Below are 17767 nucleotides of genomic sequence, written 5' to 3'. Positions count from 1 at the left end.
TCTGCCTCCGTCTGCCTGGAGGGGTGGTCTGGCCCAGACGGCCTCGTTTCACACCACTGGTTTGTGAGGTGCTACAGATTTCAGTTCCCATGGTGACCCTGTGATAAAGTATTGGCAAGGACCTTGTCAATCTCTGAGGATAATTTTCCTCACACACAACAATCCCCCTCCCAGAGGGGATCTGTGGAGGCTTTGGGGTCCCGGGGTGTCACCCATGTTGCTTCCAGAAACCCTGTAAGACCTAGGTCCCTAAACCTGCCCTCCACGCCCCCTCCCTTCAATCGTGCATGGTCTGAAGGACAGGGCTCCTCCCATGACTCGTTGTCTACGCTCCCTGAGCCTGAACCTGCCACAGGATCCTCTCCTGGCCCCGGCGTCACAGCCTCCCGGGCACCCCATCCTGGCCGTATCCCTGGCAGCATGCGGACAGGACTGAAGCCAGTCCCATGCACACCCCACCAGAGGCTACAGTAAGAGCCAGCGAGGCCGGCACTTCTGGGAGGGCCCAGGGCAGCAGGAGCCCTCGCGGTGTCCACGGGAACAGAAGTCAGCGCCACTCTCCTTACAGTGTGACCTGGCCGTGGCACTCTTGCTGGACCTTCATCCAGGAACAGGACAACTGACATAATGAGGCACAGAATCCTGTGTACAAACATCCACAGCAGCTTTACGTGTCACAGCCCCACAGTGCAAACATCCCCAATGTCCCCTGCCGGGCGTGTGGTCCTGTCCACCATGCAGCCGCAGCACCGACTGGGTACAGCTTCCAGATGGGAAGCAGCAGACTGCTGGCCCCACAGGAGGATGCCGAGCAGAAGGCCAGTGTCTGTGGGTCCTATGTGCTGTGACTCCATTTATCTCCCCACAATGACAATTTCCCTAGTCAGGGGCTCAGGTTCTGGGCTGGGGGGGGGGGGGGGCATAAGCATCCTGAGGCCAGGGGCACCACCCACGGCCAGAGCCGTCCTGGTCATGCCGATCCACATAGGCAGGGAGAGGACATGAGTCCCGCACACACACTGGGCCAGGCTTGGTGTGCTGGTTCTGGCCAAGGGTCCCCGTGCTCCAGGAGGTCACCCGCTGGGGACACCAGGAGAGGGTCCTGCAGGCAGAGCCAATTAGCAGCTGTATTCCTATCACACTGAGGTTGAGGGGCGAGGGCCACCCAAGGATGCCACGTCCTAGCCCTGGAACCTGGGGATGTGGCCTCGCCTGGCAAGAGTAACTTTTTGGTTGGGATTTCTTGAGGGTCAAAGTTAGGGGGATGTAGACTGACACAGAGGCTGGCTTCAGAGCAGCTGGGAGGGTGCAGCGCGAAGGCCTTTCCAAGGGGCCAGGGGCCAGTGGGGGACCCCTGTTGGCAAGGCCACGCTGTGCGCCCCACTTCTCTCTCATGCTGTTTGTGAACAGCTGTCACAGACAGTGGCTCGCAGGTCACTGACCGCTCACATTGGGCTGTTCACGTGGGCAGTGGCCTGGCTGCGGACCACTGTTTGGAGTCGACCTGTGTGTTTGCTGGGGGTTGGGGAGGGTGCCCAGCCAGTTCTTGTATTCAAGCTCAAGCCAACAACATCAATTTTTTCCTGGAACACTTTTCACATTCACGACGCCGTGATTTCAGACTATCACCCACTTCCTGAAACAGGTGATGGAAGAGATGAAGGGCTTCGTTCAGGCTGGGGAACCACCCCCTGCCCCCGCCATCAGCACGGTATCAGTCCCACGTGTCCTTCTCTGCCTTGGTTTCTCCTGTTCCTCTTTTTCTAAAAACTGATGTTTTCTGACCAGGTTTCTCCAGGTGAATCTGAGTAACTTTGTTGGAAAAGAACACACTTCCCCAGACAGTCGCAAAACCTCCAGTGGCCGAAGTGAGTGGTTCTCCATCCCGGCCCTGGAGACCACGGTGCGCCTCAGTGGAACTCTGTCTAGAAGGGCGACACATAATCCGAGTGTTACAGGAAGGGGCAGACCGCCAGCGCCATGAATATGGAAGCCCGGCCACCAAGAGGGTGCAAGGGGCCTGTCGAAATGCCAGGGCCATGAATAAAAGCAATTTCCTGACCACGTACGTTGCTAAAGGTTAACATTTGTGCAGCCGTCCAGTGTTTGCTGAGCTCAGGAGCATTGTCCCTGGGAGCCTCCTGAGACCCACAAGAGCCTGTTTCTCAGCAGTTCAAACTTGAACGCATCTGCGTTTGCATGAAGTCTCATTAGGGTGGCTCCTCTGGGTGTCCTATTCAAGTGTCACGACAAACACTGTCACAACTGTCTCCCTGGGGCTGGGGTGGGGGGTCTGCATTGTAGTGCAGAGTCTCTACACTGGGCGGGAAGGGTCTGTGAGGTCCCCTGATCCGTCCAGTCCCACCACCAGCCTGCCCTGGGGCCTGAGCACGAGGGCAGCTGGGAGGGGCTGAGAGGAGCCTGCACAGGGTGCCACCAAGCCCTGTGGCTCCCATTTCTGCCCTCCCTTTGTGGACTGTGGTTAGGAGGGAGCTGAGTGGGGTTTTTTGCCTGTGGTGGGGACAACAGGAGCTTGAGGACCTGAAAGAGAAGCCACAGCCTGGGGTCGAGGAGGTCAGGTCTGGGGGCAGTACTGCCGCTGCCTGCTGGCTGCTCACTGGCCGGGCCTGTCCTCTGGGGCTGCTTGTGCCCGCACCCTCAGTGGCTCAGTGGGGCAGCCCTGCTGGCCCTTCACCCTGTGTATCGTGCACATTTTCCACCCTGCTCCCTGCACCCCCTCCCGGGCTGAGCCCCCCTCCCCCCCTCGCCCAGCCCTCCAGGGAGCAGCCCTCAGTGTCTGGGTCACTCCGCCCCTGTGACAGTGACAAACCCAAGGACCCCCTGCCCAGGGGCGCAGAGCGCAGCAGGTGCCCCATGTCGGGCGGGGGCTGCCCTGGGTACCCCGGAGCCTCGGCCGACGGCATCGCTCCCCGCCCGCGACCCTCGCCGCGACCGCCAGGCCGGAGAGCAGGGGATGCGGCCGCGGCCCACGCGCTCCTGGGGCTCCGCACACCTTGGCGCGCACGCCCCCGGGCGCCCCGCCCCTTCCCGCCCCTTCCTCCAGGAGCCCCGCCCCCGGCGCGGACCCCCTCCCCCGGCCCGCCCCTTCCTCCCGCGGACCCCGCCCTCCCCGGCCATGCCGCGAGCGCCCCGGTGCCGCGCCGTGCGCGCCCTGCTGCGGGGCCGCTACCGGGAGGTGCTGCCCCTGGCCACCTTCCTGCGGCGCCTGGGGCCCCAGGGCCGGCTGCTCGTGCGGCGCGGGGACCCGGCGGCCTTCCGCGCGCTGGTGGCGCAGTGCCTGGTGTGCGTGCCCTGGGGCGCGCGGCCGCCCCCCGCCGCCCCGTCCTTCCGCCAGGTGGGCCGCGGGGGCACCCTGCTGGGGCTGGGGCTGGGGCTGGGGGGGACAGCCGCGCTTCAAGACCCCGCCGCCCCCGCAGGTGTCCTGCCTGAAGGAGCTGGTGGCCAGGGTGGTGCAGCGGCTGTGCGAGCGCGGCGCCAGGAACGTGCTGGCTTTCGGCTTCGGCCTGCTGGACGGAGCGCGCGGCGGGCCCCCCGTGGCCTTCACGACCAGCGTGCGCAGCTACCTGCCCAACACGGTAACCGAGACCCTGCGCGGCAGCCGCGCCTGGGGGCTGCTGCTGCGCCGCGTGGGCGACGACGTGCTCACCCACCTGCTGGCGCGCTGCGCGCTCTACCTGCTGGTGGCCCCGAGCTGCGCCTACCAGGTGTGCGGGCCGCCGCTCTACGACCTCTGCGCCCCCGCCGCCTCTCTGCCGCTCCCGGCGCCCGGGCTCCCCGGGCTCCCCGGGCTCCCCGGGCTCCCCGGGCTCGGGGCCTCGGCGGACCTCAGACCCACACGCCAGGCCCAGAACTCGGGCGCGAGGCGGCGCCGGGACAGCCCCGGGACCAGTGTGCCTCTGGCCAAGCGGCCCAGGCGCAGCGTGGCCTCGGAGCCAGAGCGGGGCGCCCACAGGTCCTTTCCCAGGGCCCAGCAGCCTCGTGTCAGCGAAGCTCCCGCTGTGACACCTGCCGAGGCGGCTTCCCCAGCGGCCTCCTGGGAGGGAGGGCCCCCCGGGACTCGTCCAACCACCCCAGCCTGGCATCCATCTCCGGGGCCCCAGGGAGCACCCCATGACCCAGCACACCCCGAGACCAAACACTTCCTCTACTGCTCGGGTGGCCGGGAGCGGCTGCGCTCCTCCTTCCTGCTCAGTGCCCTGCCGCCTACCCTGAGCGGGGCCCGCAAACTCGTGGAGACCATCTTTCTGAGCTCTGCGCCCCAGAAGCCAGGGGCCGCCCGCAGGATGCGCCGCCTGCCTGCCCGCTACTGGCGAATGAGGCCCCTGTTCCAGGAGCTGCTTGGGAACCACGCCCGGTGCCCCTACCGTGCGCTCCTCAGGACCCACTGCCCGCTTCGGGCCATGGCCGCTAAGGAGGGGTCTGGCAACCAGGCACACAGGGGAGTGGGCATCTGTCCCCTGGAGAGGCCAGTAGCAGCCCCCCAGGAGCAGACGGACTCCAGACGCCTGGTACAGCTCCTCCGACAGCACAGCAGCCCCTGGCAGGTGTATGCCTTCCTGAGGGCCTGCCTGTGCTGGCTGGTGCCCACTGGACTCTGGGGCTCCAGGCACAACCAGCGCCGCTTCTTGAGGAACGTGAAGAAGTTCATCTCCCTGGGAAAGCACGCTAAGCTCTCCCTGCAGGAACTGACGTGGAAGATGAAGGTGCAGGACTGCACCTGGCTGCACGGGAACCCAGGTGAGGAGTGCAGGTGAGCAGGTGCCTGGTTGGCCTACAGGAAGGACCAGGCCCACAGCCCGAGTGTGGTAGGCCCCTCCCTCCCAACCATCCGTCTCTACCTCCTTCCCCCTCCCGTTTACATGAACGTTGGAGATGCTTGTGGGTGCAGGCACGCCCTGGGCCCAAGCAGTGAGCACGTGTGATGTGCATGGGCACACCCACGGCAACAGGTGACGCGTCCAGAAGCTCTCACGAGCACACCTGCACCTTGTTCATCATCCCTTTTTGACTTTAGGGTTTACCACCATGAAATGGTGCTCCACTCATAGACGTGGGTGCCAGGACAGGAACCCACTTTTGTGGAGTGGAAGATAAGCCTCCTGGGCTTCCAGGCACATCTGGTCAGCCAACATACAGATGTGAATGCCGCGGCAGGACATTCAAAGGAGGGGAGATGGTCTCCTGACCAAGCCCCCCCCCCCCCCATCTTTAAGGACAGAAGTATCACCGGGAAACGGAGGAGAGCAGAGGGCTCCGCGATGGGTGTTCTGTGGGATGTTTACTAGGAACCTGCGCTGTGGCGTCCCTCCCACCTTGTTCATCTGGATTTCGTGTGGAGTTTCCTCTGCTCACCGGGTGCCCACCCTGCCCCCCCCGGGACCCCCTGCCCGCAGGGCAGTAACCAGGACAGATCTTGCCAACTTGCCATTTGACCTCCCCTAAACTCCCAAGATGCCTGAGGCTTCTAGATGAAAGGAGGAGGCAGAGGTGTCCGTTAGAGCCACAGTGACCTTCTGGGGCGGGGGTTACCACGTGCCCTGCCCATCCCTACAGATCATGGTCATGATAGCCTCTGATGGGGGCGGGGGGCACACACTTCAGCTCCCCAGGTGATGGCAGACAGCACACCTTCCAGTAACTGGGGCTTGTAAGGTTTTGTGGGTTTTTTTGTGGGAAAACAACACAGCCTGAGCTCTGCTCTCCTAGCAAATAGTTAAGTGTACGGGAAACACGAAAAACTAAGTGCCATGCTGTACAGCATTTTTCCAGAACTTTCAGCTGGCATGCCTGTGCACCCGTCACCCGTGGCCCCCTGCCCTGTGCGACAACGTGGGTGCGCCATGACGGTGTCTGGCAGTGGGGGATGTACTGTCGCAGGCCTTGCGCTCTCAGGCTGCCGCTCACTTTTCGGAAAGAGCTGAGTTCTGTGACCATCCCCAGCTTCACACCGGCTCTGCCCATGGGAAAGAGCTGGTGCATTCCAGGGTGAGGAGGGCCCAGCCCCTGGATCTCTCCGAGTCATTGCACACTCAAGCTGTGCCCTGGCCAGCTGTTCCTTCCTACGACCATAGCCTTGCCCAACGCGTACTGGGCTGAATAAATGGTGCCTCACACCAAAGCTCTGTACGCGTGGCCCTCGGGTCGCCTTCTCTGCCCTCCCTGCTGGAACACCCCTTCCTTTGTTGGGCCGACAGCGACTGTCCTGCCTGCCTCTCAGCCCCCCGACTCCCGTCAAAAACTAGTCCGCATCCCCAGAGGCCAGACTGCCGGGCTGTCCACATCTGCTGCCAGGAGTCATGAGACATCATGAAATGGGCTCTTGGTGGCGGCCCTCATCCCCTTACCCCGGGCACACATAGCTCCTCATAGGCTGTGCGCCGCGCCGGTCATCTGTCCCATCGACATGTGCGCCCCTCCCGCCATGGCCCCTGGTCCTCGGAGTGGAGTCCTCTGTCTCTGTAGGGGCCTCAGTGGGGCTTCCCAGAGCCTCACAGTTTGAATCTGGCCATCGTTGCTGCCAACCTGGAGCATCTGATTTCTTTCCTCTGATGATAGACGCATCCTCTCCGGGTGTGCCTGCCTTTGCCGGGCCCTGTGTCCCTGTTTCTGGGGGACTGTGCGCCTCTCCCCCCTCCACCCTCCTTCCCTGTCCGCCCAGGTGTTAAGACCTGTGAGCTCTGCCATCTAATCAGGGTCTTTGTCTCCTGCCCTTTTCTTGTCTCAACTTCCCGTCCTCTACCCCAGACCGGTCTTTGGGTCCCCTTTCTACTCTTTTATGGTCTCTCCCATGTCACTTATTAATGGGGAAGCCACCAATTCCATGGGCGCCATGGCCTCTGTGGCAGCGTGGTGACACTTTCTCTGAGTGCACAGAATAAAATATAGAGGAACACAGGGAGGACTGTTTGGGCCTTTGGTGCACGTTCCAGCTGCGGGACATGTGGCTGCCTCTCTTGCCTGTGGAACCCCAGGCATTCAGGACGGGATCCAGTGATGCTGCTTAAGGACTGCCTGTGACCATAGGGAGAGCCTGTCTCTGGTCTCCATCCTACTCATAGATAAGAACTGATGACGCAGCCCTGTCATCTCCATCCGGCAGAAACAACGTGACTGCATGTGTAACTTAAACTTTCTGGAAGCCACATTACAAAGTAAAAAACAAAATGGGAAACAAATCTAATAACGTCTTTTGTTGAAGCCCAGCATACGCAGGACATCTTCATTTCACGTAATCAGTAGAAGTGTCGTTAGTGACATGCATCCCTGTAGCTGAGGATCGAGTACACAGTGCCTCAGTCCCGACATGCCCATGCCGAGCGGCCGGTGTGGCCGCGATGGGCAGTGCAGGTGGGGTCGCGCTCACCAGGGGCTGGGCTGAGACTATTCTGTGTCTTTCCCGTTTCAGGAGCTTGCTGTGTCCCGGCTGCTGAGCACCGTCGGAGAGAGGAGATCCTGGCCAGGTTCCTGTGCTGGTTGATGGGCACGTATGTGGTTGAGCTGCTCAGGTCATTTTTTTATGTCACGGAAACCACGTTTCAAAAGAACCGACTCTTCTTCTACCGGAAGAGCGTCTGGAGCCAGTTACAGAGCATAGGAATCAGGTGTGTTAGTCGGTGCCGTGTGTTCTCCTGTGTAGGTGACAGCCCTGAGTCCTGCTCACCTTGCTGGCTCCAGGATCCCTGGGCACCCCTTGCTGGGGGTCCCACGGGGGCGTGGATTCCAGAGACCCCCCCTTTGTTTACCTGGGAAGTCAGAGTTTGGGCTGAGGTCTTGGCTCTTGGAAGTGGGAGAACTTTATACCGAATGGAAACCACCACCTGAGCCATGCTGCGCAGGGGCTGTCTTCCTGCATCTGGGAGAGGGTCTGGAGGCCTTTGTCGTGGGTTTGAGGTGACAGACGGTGCAGGCTGTTTAATAATTTAAATATTTTTAATTAAATATTTATTTAAATATTTCGTGGCACCTGATCCACAGTGGCTCTTGAGATTCCTTGTGGGGACCGTAGGACCTGTGGCCCTGCCTGGGGGGCGTGTGAGTCCCGGGTGGGTTGGGCTTGTGCACTGCCCTTCCCTACTGAGGATGCCAGTCCAGGGAGCATACTCAGCCCCAGCAGCCAGGCGACACCCTGACCCGGGCTGTGGGTGGTTTTGGGGGAAAGGCTGCAGGTCATGGGTCCGTGGAGAGGTGGCTCAGTCTCCTGTGGGGGCTGTAGCGGTCTCCACCTCCCCCCGCCCTTGCCCGAAGTTCCTGTCTGGCTCCAGCCTGTGCTTCCCAGGCTCTGTGCTGGAGGGAACCAGGTGGTTGGGCACCTGCTGGGGAAGGGCACGCCTACAGGTGCCTGGCCACAGCTGCAGCGTCTTAGGTTTCTGGGTGCTTGGCCCTGCCAACTTGAGGAGCACCACTCTCCACTGCCAGGCCCACCCACCCTGGGCTTCCTGCACAGCTGCCGAGCTGCATCCCATGAGGTTCTCTGTTTCAGACAACACTTCAATAGTGTGCATCTCCGAGAACTGTCAGAAGCAGAGGTCAGGAGACACCGGGAAGCCAGACCTGCTCTGCTGACCTCCAGACTCCGCTTCCTCCCCAAGCCTAGTGGGCTGCGGCCGATTGTGAATATGGACTACATCATGGGAGCCAGAACATTCCACAGAGACAAGAAGGTCGACTTGTTTCCTTTCTAAGTAAAGTGCACTTAACCCCCAGACTAGGTGTGGACGTAGATGGGGCCAGATGAGGGCCTGCAGCCCGTCAGGCCCATGGGGCACAGAGCACCGTTGACGGGGCCGGGTGCCCGAGTGCAGAGGAGCTGGTAGGAAGGCTGGTCCTAGGAGATGCTGGGGCTTCCATGAACCCACAGGTTCTCATGGCATAGAGCTATCCACTGCTGCAGGGGATGGTGACCCATCCATGAGCCAAGGACAGAAAGACCAGGTTATTCCCCTGTCACCAGCCTGTTGGGCTTCCAACAACCCACATGGGACCTCACCCCCATGGTCAGCAACCCCTCCTGCAGGCCCTCACCCTCATGGTCACACCCCCTGCCCCCTCCCTGCAGGACCTCACCCCTGTGGTCAGCACCCCCTCCCTGCTTCTGTGGGACCTCACCCCCATGGTCAGCATCCCTGCCTCCTTCTGCAGGACCTCACCTTCGTGGTCAGCACCCCTCCCCACTCCTGTAGGACCTCACCCCCATGGTCAGCACCCCTGTCCCCTCCCTGTAGGGCCCCCCCGCTGTGGTCAGCACCTCCTTCTGCAGGACTTTATTCCCATGGTTAGCGTCCTGTGTGTTTCCTCCCCCCATCACAGCATCTGTCACCAGAGATCTGACTCTTCAGTGGCTCCATTGAGTGTTTGGGGTGATTTCGTCACTGTGATGCTCCCACTTAAGGAAGCAGGGCTGTGGACAGATGCTTGGGGAGACCCTGGGTCTGGGGTGGGTGTGGGGGGAATCCTCCAGCGACCCTTCCGGAGTCTGAGGGGTGCTGAGCAGACTAGGAGGCACAGAGGCAGGGGTTGTTCTGGGGATCCCGCAGGTGGAGGTAGCAAGTCTGACCCAGGCCCCCTTGGGGTGGGCGCCCTCTGACCCAGCTGCCCTGGCCGGGGCTGGCTCTGCAGGTCCAGCATCTCACCTCACAACTGAAGACACTGTTCAGTGTCCTGAACTATGAGCGGGCCCGGCGCCCCAGCCTCCTAGGGGCCTCCATGCTGGGCATGGACGACATCCACAGGGCCTGGCGCACCTTTGTGCTACGCATACGGGCCCAGAATCCGGCACCCCAGCTGTACTTTGTCAAGGTGGGTACCCGGTTCTGGTCCCCGCCCCACACCCAGGCGAGCCAGCTGGGCATGTCAGGCCTATGAGAGCAGCCCCTCCGCCAGCTAGCCTGCAGCCTGGGTCCCGGCAGGGGTAGTGGACGGAGGAGGAGCAGCTGGCTGGCAGCCCTTGGGTTTGCCCGAAGGGGCGTCCCGTGGTGGAGCCACGTCACGTGTCTGTATAGAGGGGGATACGGGCCTGCCCTGGGGTGCTGAGTCTGGGGCCATGGGACAGGTGTGTGCAGCGGAGACAGGGCAGTCACTGGGTGGTCAGGGTGTCCCGGGTCCTCCAGTGTCGGATTCACCCGAGTTTGGTAGTGGCAGGTGAAGACCAGCAGTACCTGGGAGCCTGGGGCCAGGTGAGCACAGGAGCAGCCTGTGAACAGGCACATCGCTCCCACACAGGTGGACGTGACGGGGGCATATGACGCCCTCCCTCAGGACAGGCTGGTAGAGGTGATTGCCAATGTGATCAGGCCTCAGGAAAGCACATACTGCGTGCGCCACTATGCCGTGGTCCAGAGGACTGCCCGGGGACACGTCCGCAAGACCTTCAAAAGACACGTAAGACCCAGAGGGGCGTGCATCCCACGATGAGGGTGTCTGGTCTGGAGGTGTCCATGACAGGGTGCATCTGTGGCACTGGTGTGTGTGCCCCTGGAGGCCCTTGCCCACCTCCGTGGGTGCTGAGCTGCACGTCTTCTGCCCCCAGTCCTGGAAGGTACCCCACACTGTCGTCAGTGTTCTGGTCAATTCTCATCGTCCTGCAGGCTGCTGCCTCCTGTCCCCTGTGCACTGGTGTGTGTGCATGGGAGGTGTGCCGGCAGCAGCAGCCACGTATTCTGGTGATGCCCCCCCCCCGCTGTCCCTTGGGAGCCCGCGCCTGGCCCTTGCCCTTGCAGAGGGTCTGGGTGTGCTGCATGGCCAGGGCTAAGGGAGAAGAGAGTAGAGCAGCCGTAGGGGACAGAGCCCACCCAGGAGCTCCCAGGACAACCTCATGTGAGCGCCTCGGGCAAGGCTCCCGAGTGTGGTTTGTGAATCTTGAGTTTGCCTCGAAATGAGACAGTGTGCCTGTGGACACAGATGGTCGCCAACACCTGGGTTGATGTGGGAAATCACGCGTGCCCCCGAGACCCCTGCCCACTCCCTCAGGGCAACGTCTACTACCTGGACTCACCTGTCTCTAATTCAAGCAGCATGCGCCCTTCCTGTCTGCTTTCTTCTGTTCCGGGTGGGCCTGAGATGTGGCTTTTCCCTCTCCTTGTCACGGTCGGGGTCCTGTGGCACCAGTGCTGCTGGTGGGGCGCACGTCTCGGGGAGTCCTTGTTTGGGCGGGGCAAACAGGCCACCACGGGCATTCCCCTGACTGCCCCCATGCACAAGAGCCTTCGCTTCTGTTGGGAGTGTTGCCCGGGAGGGGGAGTGGGGAGTGGTCAGTGTTGGGGGGTGACCACCCTGGCATCCCGGGGGCAGTGTCCTCTAGGGCCTGAGAGTGCCCAGGGCTCATGGGGCGTCCTCCTGAGGAGCTGCAGGCCGAGAGCCCTTCAGACGTTGGCCACTTGGAGGCCTCCTCCGGTGAGATGTCAGTCGAGTCATCTCCCCACGTGTGATGAGCGGGGTGCCGGGTGCTCCTGATTCCCAGGGTGTCATAGCGCCCAGTGTGGTCCTTGGTCAGGCGGATGCACCACAAGCACACGAACACATTCTAGACTGTCTTTGCCTTTTTGGTCCCCAAAGTGACGTCCTGCACTTCTGTTAGAATGGGCGCTGCTTTCGCCCCCATGTTCAGCTCTCAGCTGCTGGACTTGACTTCTGGGGCGTAGATTCGAGCTTCTTCAGGTCTTGGCCTCCATCCACGTGTTTTCTGCCTCTGACCACCCATTAAGCCTATTTCCTGAATTCTTGGGTCAGCAGTCCCATTCTCCCATCTTGGAAATCCCACGTGGGTTTTCTCACAGGCTCCAGGTCTCTGGTTCGCTTTTTCTTCTGTTTCTTTTGTTTTATTTTGTTATTTGTTGTTTTTTTTTTTATTTACTTCTAATTTTTTTGTTTGTTTTTAAGTCCCGGCAACTCAGGAGCCGCCTCGTCCAGAGGCAGGTTCCTGTCACAGCTGCTCTGCTGTTTCTGTTGTTTTATCTTGTGGTTTGGTCACACAGGCCTGCCTCCTCTCATTTGTTTTTCATGAGATACCGGCCTGTACAAAATTAAAAGCATAGGTTTTGCATAAAACTTTTCTTCTGTAGGGGTTCATCGCTCCCCTGACAGTGGGACTGATGGATCCCATGGGTCTGACAGGGTTTGGTGTAAGACCATGTAGGGCTGGCCCCTGCCCCCCACCCCCAGCCCCTTGCACTCACCTGAGGGCCCCTGACAACCCCTGCGGCCACCAGTGCTCACGAGAGGGCCCCCCCTGCTCACCTGAGAGCTTCCCACCCCCCCTCTGCTCACCTGAGAGCCCCCTGACACCTTGCTGCAGCCCCCTGCACTCACCTGAGGGCCCCCGACACCCCCCCGTGGCCCCTGTGCTCACCTGAGGGCCCCTGATACCACCTCAGCCCCTTCCACTCACCTGGGAGCCCCCACCTCCCCTTTACTCATCTGAGAGTCCCTTTACCCCCCACCCCCACTGCAGCCCCCCCCCACTCACCTGAGGACTCCCCTACCCCTCACCCCCATTGCACACCCCCATGCTTACCCAAGAGCCCCCCCCCCAGGTGACAGCCCCTCTTCCCCCTGGGGTGCCCAGTGCTCAGAGCTGAGAAGTAGTTGCAGGTTTGGACATTTCTCCACCTACTCCTCAGACCAGTCCCTCCTCCTGGCTGCTGGGGTGGCCCTGACTCCTACTGCCTTCTGCTCACACTCCCCCTCCTGAGAGCCCCGCTGAACGGACAGGCCTGAGAGGTCTTGGGAAGGTGGGACTTCTCCCAAGACTGGGACCCCAGTGGCTCTCCTCGGCCTGTCACCAGCTGCCGGGGAGTGACCTGGACAGGACCTGTGGCCTGTGGCACGACCATTGTCCTCTTGGTCCTGGCTGGGTGTCTGCCTGCCTCAGCCCCTTGTCTTTGCCAGCAGGTGTCCACCTTTGCAGACCTGCAGCCTTACATGAGACAGTTTGTGGAGCGTCTGCAAGAGACAAGCTCGTTGAGGGACGCCGTGGTCATCGAGCAGGTGGGGGGGGCGCAGCTCACCGCGGGAGGAACGTGGACATGGGTGGAGGGGCCCCGTGCAGCCTCCGCGGACTGCACCGTGCTGCCTTTGGCCTCGTTTCTGCCTTCCCACCAAGCCGCGTCCTCTGCCGCTGCCCAGCCTTCCTGTGGTTCGCTAGAGATGTCCTCTGCCTCGGGTTGGACCATGAGGCCGGAAGAATCTGTGCCCTGTCCTGTGGGAGGATAAGTTGGCTTTGCTGTGTCACCTCACCTGGGGTTGACCATCTAGCAGGAAACCTGTTCTTCTTGCATGTAAGCAGGGACTGCTCATGAGCGCGGGGCCCTTGGTGATGGCTTAGCCCACATGGCTGTGGAACCACTTACAGGGACAAGCTCGGCCACCCGCTGAGGCTCGGACATGCAGACCCGTCTTCTCTGGCCACCGGAGCCCCGCTGGGGGCCACAGGCCACATGCTTACTGGCACGTGCCATCTGGGCAGCGTCCACAGGCTCGAGCCCAGCTGGAGCCACAGACCACCTGGTGTGGCTTCCAGCGCGGCGCCCCTGCCCGTGTGCTTGCCGCCCTGCCTGCCCACACGTCTGTGCCTTCTTCCAGAGCTCCTCTCTGAACGAAGCTGGCAGCAGCCTTTTCCATCTCTTCCTGCGTCTGGTACACAATCACGTCGTAAGGATCGGGGGCAAGTGAGTTGGGGTCCTCAGCACCTTTCCGTCATCATCCTGAGACCCCCCTGCCTGCGTTGGGGGGCATCACATTCCACATAGGCATGCCGGCCCCTCGGCTCCCAGGGTTTGGGAGGTCCTCTGGCATCTAAATGCCGGCAGATGATTTTTTTTTTTATTCGTGCCAACAAAACCAGACACCCCTGGGTGAGCAAGTGCGTGAGGACCCCAGTGTGGCTGATGAGAGCGGGGCTCCCGATGGTTCAGGTCATGGCTGAGGTCGTTAGGGGTCAGCTTGGATGTGGCGCCTCTCTGGGGTCATTCCCTGGGCTCCGGAAATCAGAAGTTTCATAGTTCAAGGAGGTGCTGTTACTACGGTTAGGAGGAGTGAGAGCATTCACAATAGTGAGGTTATATTCATAATATAGGCTGATACCTGCATTCTGAAAGGCTCCCCCACAGTGCACAGTGGCGGGGGGAGGGGGGGTTTTCACATGGATAGCTTGCCTGGACGCCCATCAGCGGTACCCGCGTCATAAGAGAACTGTTTCAAAAAAAAAAAAAAAAAAAAAAAAACCCACAAGAGAATTGTTTCCATGGGAAAAGCCAAACCCATGGCCCCCAGGCCTCCCTGAGAAGCGCCACTCACTTCGCTGCCACTGTGACCTTGATAAAAACGAGTCGTGCCTTGTGCAGACGGTTGTGTGTGTGAACAGACCCCCAGCAGGACTCTGTAGGAGCCTGTGCCCAACCTAGATTCATACCCCCAGATCTGTGTGTCGGTGGGAGGGGGGTCTGCAAGCATGGGGGTCTGTGACACGAGCGCCAGGCCCGCCGTGGCCTGCTCCTGCCCGCAGGTCCTACATCCAGTGTCAGGGGGTCCCTCAGGGCTCTATCCTGTCCACTCTACTGTGCAGTCTGTGCTACGGGGACATGGAGCGCAGGTTGTTTCCTGGAATCGAGCAGGACGGGTACGGATCCCTCATGGCACCCGTCTTCCTGGCCCTCGAGGTGTGGACGGGGCCATGCGTGTCTTTGTGTGAGGCCACGTGGGAGGTTGTGGGAGGTCAGCCAGGGCTTCTGAGTGGCAGCCACGCCCCTGCCCCTGTGTCCCTGGCCACCACTGCATCCATGAGACCCGTCAGCCATTGTCCAGATCCTTTGGAGAGGATTACATGATTTTGTCTACATGAACGGGGATGCTGGCGTTTGTCCAACGTCGGGCCCCTGGCTGCAGCACTCGGTGCCTCTCTGCTGCAGGGTCCTCCTGCGCCTGGTGGACGACTTCCTGCTGGTCACCCCTCACCTGACGCAAGCGCAAGCCTTTCTCAGGTAAGGGTCCCTGCACGTCTCTGTGGCGCTCCTGCGGCCCATGAGCCCCGACCTGACTCGCCGAGTCACGGTGCCCACCTCGCATCTGTGCTCCCCGAGGTGTCTTGCCTCTGGCGAGCGGTGTGCCATGCCTTCTGGGGGTTCTGAGAGCCAGGGCTGTGGCCGTGGGAGCGGAGCCCGAGCCTGGGGTGGGGGGTGGGTGGGCATGGGTGGTGCCCTGGGGGGCGGGCTGCGTCCCTGGAGGCTGTGCTGCACACACAGGAACAAAGTGTGGCCCGAGTGCTGGTTCAGCTCCCCAGGGGCGCCTCTCTGTAGGCCACGTGGGAGGGAGAGTCTGTCTGTCGACGTGCTCACTGGTGGTGCTCAGGGCCCAGCGACCACTTGGGAGCTTGGTGCATTTTGCCAGAATTCAGTTGGCACAAGGGCTCCTTTCCTTTGCGCCGTGGTCCTCAGTGCCGTCCCTCTCAGGCCCCACCCTCTCAGGCCCCAGGTGGCCAGTGGCTTATTTTCCAGTGGCTTTTCCAAGGAAAGAGAAGGTTGTAAACCAAGGGGTGTTTGTTCTGGACAAACCCATCTAGACAGTGTCTCCAACCCTGAGCCTGCCAACAGGGTCCCACGGGGTTCCCAGGGCTCAGAGTGAGCTAGTGTTCAGCAGGTGTGTCCTAGGGCCACCGTCCACACAGCAGCCCGGTACAGGCCTCCCTACAAATGTGAGTTCATCGCAGTGCAGTCCAATGACAGATTCTGATCCTCGGGCAGGGCCATGTCCTGAGAGCTCCGTACCCACGCATGGCCAGTAGCTGCCAGGGGCACAGCGCCGCTGCTGCTGTGAGAGTCCTGGGGGTCAGGCCGCAGGCAGGTGGCTCAGAGTGTGTGTGGCAGGGTTCCACCTAGGAAGCGAACCACTGGGTGGGGACATCCTACATCCCGTATCCAGCCTGGATTCCGCCCGCATGGGCAGCCCAGCAGGTCTGAGATCCGTGGGGAGACGCTCCCCAACTTGGGACACATGGGTCCTGTGCTTCAGGCCCTTCCCCGGCGGGGCTTCTGCCCCACTGTGGACAGTCCCCTCCTTTACAACTGTCAACTGTGTCAGCAGGACACCCTGGTGACACCCTGACTCATGGTGGCACATGGGACACACAGGCTGCTGTCACGGAGAGGATCTCGTCCCTTGGGCTCTGCCGTCCAGACCCTGCATTCTCCTCGCAGCCGGATCGCGAGCTGATGGCTCACCTGCTGTTCCCATGAGTAGGGTCAGCTCGGTGGGAGCTGGGCTCTCGGGTGCTGGCACTTGGTCTCCAGGAGCCTCTGGGAAGGAGCACTCGGCGCCTGGTCGGGGCTCTGTCCAGCCATCCTTGGGGGCCTCTCTGGGGTTCTCCACGTAGCACAGAATGAGCGCCCCCAGAGCCCCAGGCGGCGTCCCCTCCCCTGGCAGCTGATAGGTCCCTGTGCTGTAGGACCCTGGTCAAAGGTGTTCCTGAGTACGGCTGCAGGGCCAACTTGCAGAAGACGGCGGTGAACTTTCCCGTGGAGGACAGCTCCCTGGGCAGCGCGGCCCCCCTCCAGCTGCCAGCACACTGTCTGTTCCCCTGGTGCGGCCTGCTGCTGGACACCCGGACCCTGGAGGTGTCCTGTGACTACTCCAGGTGAGCACGCCCACTGGGGATGCCACTTAGCACGCTCTCACTCCTGTCTCCACAAGGCTGCGATCCCGAGAGGTCAGGGTTCAGGGTGCCCAGCCCCCCATCCAGACGGGGGCAGAACACATCCTCCTTGGGATCGAGAGCACTGGCCAGGCGAGCGGCCCCCTGGGCTGTCTGTGGTACAAGGAATCTGGGCAAGAGACGGCATCACTGGTGTGCTCTGCAGGGAGGTTTGGGGACGGCTGCACACAAGTCTCAGGACAAGGGCACACTCCTGATGCCCTCTGTGGCCTCACTGGGTGCCTCTCATCCGTCCGGGGAGCAGGGCTTGAGCACATGGGGCATGCTGTGTGCAGGATGGGGGACCCCGTCCTGGCGAGCTCAGGCTGCCGCGAACAATGCCCCCGAACGGGCCGCTGCACCAGACTCTGTGTCCTCACACCGTGGAGGCTGTGAACCCCGGGTCGGAGTCCTCTTCAGGCTGCTCCTTGCCACATAGACGCGGGGTCTATGTCCTCACGTCCCTCTGCGTTCCAGCATCATCTCTGGCGTCTCTCCCTGCAAGGACACGAGTCCTGTGGGGTCAGGGCCCACCTCTGACCCCACACACAGTCACGTGGCTCAGGGCTGTCACGGGGCCTCCCAGCCCAGCCCTGGCTTGGCAGAGACAGCTCACGGTGGACGTGGGTGCTGGAATCTGCTCCCTGATGAGTGAACAGTACAGATTGCACCGCTGTGGTGGGGGCGGGGCTTCCCTGGCTGACCTTGGTCCCTCAGGCCTCCCGGCTTGGGCGCTCCCTGTCTGCACTTGGACCTGTCTCCACGGGGCTCTTTCCACCCTTGCAGCCACTGTGCTGCCCCTGCCCACCCCCACCCCCTCACTGGGGACCCATCTGTGCATTTGGCAGCCTGGGCAGGTGGGCTGCATGGGGACACCATGTCTCAGGGCCCCCACTCTGTACGACAGCTATGCCCACACGTCCATCCGCGCGAGCCTCACCTTCAGCCAGGGTGCCAAGCCAGGGAGGAACATGCGGCGCAAGCTGTTGGCCGTCTTGCGGCTGAAGTGCTGCTCGTTGTTTCTAGATCTGCAGGTGAGCACAGCCCGCAGGCTGAGCCATGCCTGTG

At 61.7% G+C, this 17767-nt stretch overlaps 1 protein-coding gene across 7 annotated transcripts in view; it reads left to right on the top strand.

Moving 5' to 3' along the window:
* Positions 1 to 3127: 3127 nt before the first annotated feature.
* TERT (telomerase reverse transcriptase) overlaps positions 3128 to 17767 on the top strand; it is a 19219-nt gene continuing 4579 nt past the window's right edge. For 3 of the 7 annotated variants that reach the window (XM_072752665.1, XM_026019180.2, XM_072752668.1), the window contains exons 1-12: positions 3128 to 3355; positions 3438 to 4758; positions 7427 to 7622; positions 8501 to 8681; positions 9637 to 9816; positions 10240 to 10398; positions 12907 to 13002; positions 13597 to 13682; positions 14519 to 14632; positions 14922 to 14993; positions 16454 to 16642; positions 17607 to 17733. In XM_072752665.1, the coding sequence (XP_072608766.1) occupies positions 3137 to 3355; positions 3438 to 4758; positions 7427 to 7622; positions 8501 to 8681; positions 9637 to 9816; positions 10240 to 10398; positions 12907 to 13002; positions 13597 to 13682; positions 14519 to 14632; positions 14922 to 14993; positions 16454 to 16642; positions 17607 to 17733 (2940 nt within the window). In that variant the 5' untranslated portion in view covers positions 3128 to 3136. Of the gene's footprint in view, positions 3356 to 3437; positions 4759 to 7426; positions 7623 to 8500; positions 8682 to 9636; positions 9817 to 10239; positions 10399 to 12906; positions 13003 to 13596; positions 13683 to 14490; positions 14633 to 14921; positions 15250 to 16139; positions 16342 to 16453; positions 16643 to 17606; positions 17734 to 17767 lie in introns of those variants that run through there. The other 4 variants (XM_072752667.1, XM_072752666.1, XM_072752670.1 and 1 more) reach the window with 4 other exon arrangements.

The sequence above is a fragment of the Vulpes vulpes genome, chromosome 3 (genome assembly GCF_048418805.1).
Source record: "Vulpes vulpes isolate BD-2025 chromosome 3, VulVul3, whole genome shotgun sequence".
Lineage (NCBI taxonomy): Eukaryota > Metazoa > Chordata > Mammalia > Carnivora > Canidae > Vulpes > Vulpes vulpes.
This window is presented reverse-complemented; position numbering and strand designations above follow the sequence as displayed.